The sequence below is a fragment of the Malus domestica genome, chromosome 09 (assembly GCF_042453785.1).
Source record: "Malus domestica chromosome 09, GDT2T_hap1".
In the NCBI taxonomy this organism is placed as follows: domain Eukaryota; kingdom Viridiplantae; phylum Streptophyta; class Magnoliopsida; order Rosales; family Rosaceae; genus Malus; species Malus domestica.
Window position 1 is genome coordinate 10389899 of NC_091669.1, and position 7934 is coordinate 10397832.

A 7934-nucleotide genomic window follows, 5' to 3' on the forward strand; every position below is an offset into this window, starting at 1 on the left:
GAGAGTGTGAAAGCCTCCACCGACATCAAGAGTCCTGTCTCGGGCAACATAATTGAAGTGAACAAAGAGCTTCTTAGCTCTCCAGGTTTGGTAAGTTAAGAACATCTTATGCTAATTGTTCCATTACTGTTCAAGCATATTTCTTATATCGGAAACCTCACGAAGTTAAATTTCACCTATAATGAATCGTTCAACTACTAATTGCATCGAGATATTTTTTTTAAAACCCTATACCCCAAACTTACTAAATTGAACATCTAGTCAAGTTTAGAACAACGTTCATGATTAATAGTAGACATCTAGACTTGGAATTTGACAATTATTAATTAATGAATCGTTGCTTAGTTAAACAGTTACTTATTTTTTGTCGGTTACTTGTTGTGATGATACAGGTAAATGGAAGCCCTTATGAAAAAGGATGGATCACCAAGGTGGAGATGAGTACTCTGAGTGTGTGAAGCAGAAGATTCCAAACATTCCAGAAGCTGAAATCAGTTGATTACATATCAAAGTTTTTATTTTTTTTCACCAAAAAAAGTCCTTTTGTTGGTAAAACAATGCTTAAAGCTGCTAGATCATAAAATACTTCTGCAATGTTTCAACTCTAAATACTTCCCTTTGTTTTTCTATATGCTTTTTTTATTAATTAGCTGTGGGTAGAAACATTGGTTGGAACATTTCAATGTTATCCAACCTTAAAGTAGTTCTTCGAGTTTGCATCTCAATCATCAAATGTGTATCAATATATGATTTTTTTTTTAAAGGGAGGCAACTGGTAGCAAACTATGATTGGTTATCCACTCCTTTTGAGGGCTGGAAAGACTCACAAAGGTATTTCAACCTCTTCCTGATCACCAGTCTGGCTTCCACACCAATAGAGCCTCTTTGTGAAGGGACCCAATGCCTTGTAACTGATCATACATTCAAGAACCTCTTTTTTCTTCGAAAAATTCACTCACCAGAACTAAAATAAATATTGTGATTTTTCTTATACAAGTGATACCTTACTTTGAACTATTCTAAAGTTGCAAAACCCTAAATCTGGAAGAGAATTACTTTCATATCTTGATTCTGGATAGAAACATCGCCCTTCTTCCAATATACATTAGTATAAAGGGTTAATATAAGTTTACTACCCTAAAATTTCTTGATTTTTAATATTTGGTACATAAAGTTTTTTTCATTCCAATCTGGTACCTAAAGTCATAATTATGACATACTTTCATACCTTTACTAAATTTTTCATCAGAACCTCTGTTAACAGATGACGTGACGCTCACATAGACAAGGGTCATATGTAGCTCACGTGAATATTAAAAGAGTTAAAAATTATTTTTCTCTGCAAACCCAATCCGTCTCCTACCTTACCCCGCCACCCCTACCCCTGCCTCCCTTCTCCCTCCCTTTTCTCCTATACACCCACCCATCCACTTTCCTCCCTTCTCTCTCTTCCACCCTCTTCACCTCAACCCTTTGCAAAAACCCTAATCCTTAAAATCTGAGGAACTCGAATCTAAAACCGATCCGGAGCAGCTCCGTTCGCGAGCCACCCGAGGAAAGAGAAGGACTAAAGCAGCGATGCAGGTGAGCCACCATGTGCTGGTGCCATCGCCGTCACTGCCAAAACCCAGAAGCAGACCGTCGGCATTCTCTCATTCCACCAATGTCACGTCCAAGACCGTCCACCTTCACAAGTCCTCATTGACTCCAAGATCTCGAAGCTCAAAAACGAGATCTTGAAGTTTAGGAAGAAGATTGCAAGAAATGGAGGGGTAGTTCAACCTCTTCTATCCCTCAAGATCTCAACTTGGGATTAGGGGCGACTCTCGATGTCGGTTCGAGCCTTAACGATGCCAAATCGTCACTTATCCTCCGTGAATGCAGCGATTTCAGTCCGACTCGTTACTTCGTCGAAGAGGTCATCACTTGCTACGATGAGACCAATCTCCACCGCTCCTGGGTTCGGGTACGATTTCTACTCACAATGCCATTTCGATTTGGAATTCTTGATTTTTCGTAATTTCATTGATTATTTTTGCTAACTCGGTGGTTTTTATTTCAGGCGGAGGCGACAGCAAGGAGTCCGGAGAAGATGAACACAAGGTTAGAGAACATGTGTTGGCGGATTTGGATTTTGATGTGGGTTTGGTCACTTCGTGGAATTTGAGGGTTTTGACGTGGGATTGAGCTTCTTCAACTCGACATTCTTGGTGGAAGTGGAGGTGGGTTTCAAAATCTTGGTTTGGTCCTTGGAGGAAGACAAATTCGGTTTGCAGAGAAAAAGATTTTTTTTAAAATTTTAATATCCACGGGGCTCATATTGACATGTGAAGCCCAGTTATTGTCTACATGAATACCACATCGTCAATTAATGAATGTCTGACAGAAAATTTAACGGATATATGAAAGTATTCCAGAATTATGACTTTAGGTATCAGATTGGGACGAAAATAACTTCATATACCAAATGTTAGAAACTAAGAAATTTTAAAGTAGTAATCTGAAATTAATCCTAATATAAAATATTACTTGTAATAAAAATAAAAATAAAACTTTAATCAAAAGGCTTCCTCCAACCATTTTTTAATTAAAATCTTTCAACAACTATTTTGTTTAAAAATAAAACTTAAATCAAAAGGCTTCCTCCAACCATTTTTTAATTAAAATCTTTCAACAACTATTTTGTTTAACGGTAAGGAGACAAACATTAAGAGAACAACCCAAAACAAAAGGCCCACGTAGTCCGCGTTCTTTCCAGCTTAACAAAAAAATCCATTTTCTTTGTCCTAAAAAAAACAAAATGCCCACGTGCTGAAGTTGTACACCAAAAATTCCAACAGATACGTTTGCCCCCTTTAAATAATCTTTCATTTTAAAACCATGCCCAACAGTGAACATTTCCCTTTAAAAAAAACAAAAATGATATTGTTGCCATTTTTTATTTTTTAACAAACAATATTATCTATACTAAACAAGGATGTGATTAGCCTCACAATGGACTAACAATAATGTGGTTCAAATTTGCATTTGACGAGAATCGAACATAAGATCTTTCACTTACAAATGAAGAGGAATACCACTAGATCGTACTACTAAGTGGCATGCATCAATCATTTAAGAAGATGAGATCCACATGTGTTGATAGGTCTTACCTCTATTCGAAAGATGATACAAATAAATAATAAACATAGCATTACTTAAAAAAGAATAATATTTGGGTACTAACCAGTCAGTATCCAATTTCACTTTACCATCTACGGGGCCAAATAATTTTAAAACAAGAAAATAACCATTGGTTTAACGTGAAGTAGAGCCTAAAACCCTAAAAGTAGGGCCCATTATCTTCTATATATACCTCGGTTTTGATCTGCCGTAATACGCCTTGATTTTTATTTGGACGAAAAACCCCAAATTCCTCTTCGGTGTGAGTGTATACCAGTAAGAATGAGCAAACGCAAGCAAACATGGAGGACTCTTTCCGTTTAGTGAACATCCTCACTAGGTTGCCTGCAAAATCTGTGGTCCGATTCAAGTGCGTCTCGAAACGGTGGTGTTCTATATTATCCGATCAACAATTTGCCAAGTCCCAGTTCAAATTTGCATCATCTCAGCACCAAAGGCTCCCCTTCCAGCAGCACTCCTCCTCGTCGGAATGCCTCTCTTTTGACTTGAACCCGGTTTCGTCCTTTGGGGATGTTTCTTCTGTCAGAAAGCTAACCTTTCCAGTAGAACGCCTGCAAAGCGATCGTGCCAGGCTCCTGGAATCGCACAAGAAACCCCGTAGAGATCATGTCAGGCTATTGGCGTCGTGCAATGGTTTGGTGTGTTTTACTGTCAACAATCCTGATGATTTGATTGTCTCAAGGTATTATATCTGGAACCCTACAATCGGATTCTTGCAAAAATTGCCGCAGACAACAAGTTCATCTCCATCGTCAGAAAAGAAAAGGTGTGACCTTAACCATTTCGGTTTTGGTTTCGTGTCGGCCACTGACGAATACAAATTCTTAACCAGTTATTATCATCGGTCTAATGCCGAGATGGAGATATTCTCATCGAGAACCAACTCTTGGAAAAGAATTGCAGCAGCTGACAAGGGTTTCGGCCACAGTACTGATATTATAAACGGGGTTCTTTTCAATGAAGCGCTTCATTGGCCCGGCTACTTTAACTGGAAGCAGCAGACTATTGTTGTTTTTTATTTGACCAACGAGAAGTTCCCGGTAGTGCCATTACCTATCAAGTTTCAAAGGTCCACTGGCGGCGCTGTTAGTGCCATTCACACGCTTCACTTGTTTTTTTTCACACTTGATCAACTCCAACGTCTCACGGCGCCGGACGAATCTTATCCCGATAACTGTACCATTTTATGGGATCCTTATGATGTCGGAGAAAATCGATTCTGGGTCGGGGAGTTTGTTAATCTTAAACCTATACAGCGAGTCACTCACACCATATTCTCTCATGAGTCATGACCCACATATCAAAATGTTGATCATCCCAAATTTTTAAATTTCCCTCATTTCTCATTGTTATGGTACGCCGTACACACAAACATCCTCCAGCAACTGTCAAACTATAAGGTCTAACAGCCAGGGCCGGCTTTGGCCCAGTGCAATCAGGACGACCCCTCGAGGCCCAAAAAGAGGGAGGGGCACCAAAAAAATTTATGTTGGTTCATATATATATATCAGGTTTTGTTTTGTTTTAGATACAATAAGAAGCCAGAGTGGTTTTGTACAATTTTTGTTTCCTTTCCCACCCAGGTTCAATTCCCACTCTCGCCATAAAAGGAGGTATTTTGCTCTTTTTTTTTTTTTTTTTTTTTTCATGTCTACTTTAAATAACAAAGAAACAGTAATTAGGTTATTAAATGTGGCATTTCCAATAGTGATCTTTTTTTTTTTTTTCTGTTTGAATTTATTTGCAAAATCAGGTTTAAGTTTGTCTAAATATAAATTAGGGTTTTTTTTTTATCTATTGATAATCTTTTCATGTTTAAGTAATAAAGTGTTATTATTTTTTTTTATTGAACAAAATGTTGTTATTGACAATCCAAAAATATCATCCTACACTTCTTTATGTAATTTTTCCCTAGTGATTTTATATATTTGGAATGAACCGCAACCTTTCATGAGAGCTCGAAAAAGAAAACAGTAGATGAATTACTATATGTGGCCTTTGGTAGTGGCAATTTTTCGTTTTCATTTATTGCTGACGTATAAAATTAGAGATTTAAATATGAAAAATTCATTTCAAATGTCTCATAATGTGCACGTGACATGTAGATCAGTTAGTTAAGAGTGTTCACATTTGCACTCAAGGTCTCTGTTCGAATTTCCTCACCGTAGTTTTGATGAGTTTAACAAATGTGCACGTGGGTTTACAAATTCGCGGATATCACTGACCTATATAATCTGAAATGGTCCTGTCACTTTGATAGCATGGTTACATACAAGGAGAGTCTATTTGAGCTTATTAGTGATGATTATCATGGGAATAGGGAGGTGAAAAGACTCAAAAACTCCCCAACACAAGCACAAGCTGAAAAATACAGATCAATCGAGGATCGAATGGTTGCTCTTAGTTTGTATTCAAATGCTGCTGGTTTGTTTACTCCTCACTAATCTTGGTTGATCTTTTGTTATGATGCAGGAGCCATTATATGAATCGAATATGTTCAGTAGTGACGATTTATGTTGGACAAAATGCTGTTTCAGTTTTTGACTTAAAAAATGGAGCAAAACCATGCAAATTTATTTCATGGAATTTTTTATTCGTATGAGAATCAACTCATGAGATTAATTCCTATAAAATTATAATCAAACACAATTTTTAAGCTCATTTATAGTTTAAGTCACAAAATATTTTAAATATTAGAATTCGGTCAATCATTGGTACCTTATTTTAAGGAGAGGCCAATGAAGAGAAATTTAAGCACAAATGGTGGATAGAGAATTCCTCTTCATTCAGGATTTGAACCCTCTTCTTTTCTTTTAGTTTAGATATATTGAGTGTAGTTTATCATATCGTTTGTCAAAACATAAGGGAAATATAGGCAAATTGTATTGATCTTGTTGGTGAATAAAATTGTTTTTATTATTTGGACCAAAATAGTCTATCTGTCCAAGGTAACAAACGAGACCTCTAAGGAACTTAGTAGTACACTAGAAATTTGTACCCTCGCGTTGCTGCGGGATTGAAAATTATATGAAATATTTTATAGCTTCAATTTTGATAAACAATGTTTGAGTGAAAAACAGAGCATTACGAATGGCAATGCAATTTATATGTAAATTTATCATGAACGGAGCAAATTTAGATACTAAAAGAAAGATCTATTTTTTCAAAGTGTAAAGTAGAAGATAATTGTTTATTCAAAAAGTTGAACTAATGATAACTGCATAATTGACAAATGCAGTATTGAGAGTATACAGTCAAACAAAGCTTGCTACATGCTAAACAATGTTGAAAAACATTATTAGCTTCTTCAATTGTTATATACAATGAATGTAAAGCTTGGATACCAGAGTTGTTCCTAGCTTGAGATGTTTCCAAAGAAGGAAAAATTGACATTTTGTTGTAACAAATTCCGGAGTGTCTTGTACAGTGTGAATACAACTGTAAAAGATAATAAAGACAGCCAATGAATAAAAAATAATATGCATAAAAAGTTCAAAACTGAGTTTTGGTAGAGAGAGTGGAGAGAGAGAGGTGAAGTCATCTTATAACCGGAGTTCAAATGTATTTTTTTCCTAGGTAGTAATTCGACTTTCTGAAATCAAATATATAAATAAAGTGTAATCAAAATTTAGTATGAAATGTTAATTAGAAATGTGTTAAAATGGAAGTAGAAAAGATTGAAACTTGCCTAATGTGATGTGTACAATTTTACCATCTGTTTGTGAAAAATATACTGCTCTGACATGCCATATGTTGATCTTGCCTTCTTAGAAGAGATATTAGTCGTTGATTGCCAGGTAGCTGAAATCTGTATAATATGTTTATAAATTATGGGACAAATTATTATGTCAAAGTTGTGTGCTAAAAAGTAATTTATACTTCTATATTGACGCAAGTTATGATTTTAATTTGCATATACCTTGGTGGGGTCATTCTGTGTATGAGTTTCTTATTCATCATACATGTTATGTCTGATTCCAAGTTCTGCAGAAAGTCACAAAGAAATGATACATAAAATTACTATCGAACTGATGTGGTGATTAATATTTTGGTAGACTGAGATAAACACATACTATAGGTCATAGAAACCAAAACAAACCCAATAACATTACTATTATATCATCATTTTGAAACATCAATTATTAAAAATTAAACACGAATGATAGATACGAATTTAAGCAGCGCTCATACATTGAGAAATCTGAATAAATCATAACAGAGAGAGAGTATGACTTCTTTCCCCTGAGCTGTAAACTGGGCCAGATCAATAGAAGCTGAAGACATTGTAAATTATTCTGTATGTCGCTTGGGACACAAATATCTGTTAAAAAAAGGCAAAAACTAATTACATCTGTTAAGTGTCTAAGAACCATAAACACATGTGTAAGGTTTTGTAGCACAGAATTTTGTACCGTTACAGCAATTTTATCAAAGTTACATATTATGTCATTCTTATGTTTGAGTGTTATCTTAACAACTTGTTTGACATAAGATTGTTCAATTATCAATAATATTTTTTTACATGTTTTTAATTCACACCATTAATACTTATCTTCTTGCTTTTTAAATTGTAGAGAAGCTACAAACTTATAATTAGACAGTGAATCTGTCTAGATTGTACATAATTAGAGGACCCTAATGATGGAAACATAATTTATACAGAAATTGGGAAGATATCACAATTCTAAAGTGCACATAAAAGCACTTTACCAAATCGGTGAATTTGTTAACTATATTTTTTTAAAAGCAGA

At 35.3% G+C, this 7934-nt stretch overlaps 1 protein-coding gene and 2 long non-coding RNA genes across 3 annotated transcripts; 2 read left to right on the plus strand and 1 right to left on the minus strand.

The window, feature by feature from the left end:
* The first annotated feature begins 1343 nt into the window (after window positions 1-1343).
* Window positions 1344-2401, plus strand: LOC139188144 (uncharacterized). The gene is made up of 2 exons (XR_011571357.1): window positions 1344-1966; window positions 2063-2401. It is a non-coding gene; the product is annotated as an uncharacterized lncRNA (long non-coding RNA).
* A 996-nt stretch (window positions 2402-3397) lies between these two features.
* Window positions 3398-4538, plus strand: LOC103441454 (F-box/kelch-repeat protein At3g06240-like). The gene has a single exon (XM_008380141.4). It carries the CDS (start codon window positions 3465-3467, stop codon window positions 4473-4475), a length of 1011 nt encoding a protein of 336 aa, XP_008378363.2. The 5' UTR covers window positions 3398-3464; the 3' UTR covers window positions 4476-4538.
* Window positions 4539-6790: 2252 nt separating this feature from the next.
* LOC103421259 (uncharacterized) lies at window positions 6791-7553 on the minus strand. Its single transcript, XR_003775786.2, has 3 exons — window positions 7417-7553; window positions 7103-7167; window positions 6791-6991 (listed from the first exon to the last, which is right to left on the minus strand). It is a non-coding gene; the product is annotated as an uncharacterized lncRNA (long non-coding RNA).
* Between the last annotated feature and the right edge of the window lie 381 nt (window positions 7554-7934).

Bases quoted from the DNA above. Each gene is read 5' to 3' on its own strand.
- LOC103441454 (XM_008380141.4), top strand. From the start codon at position 3,465: ATGGAGGACTCTTTCCGTTTAGTGAACATCCTCACTAGGTTGCCTGCA.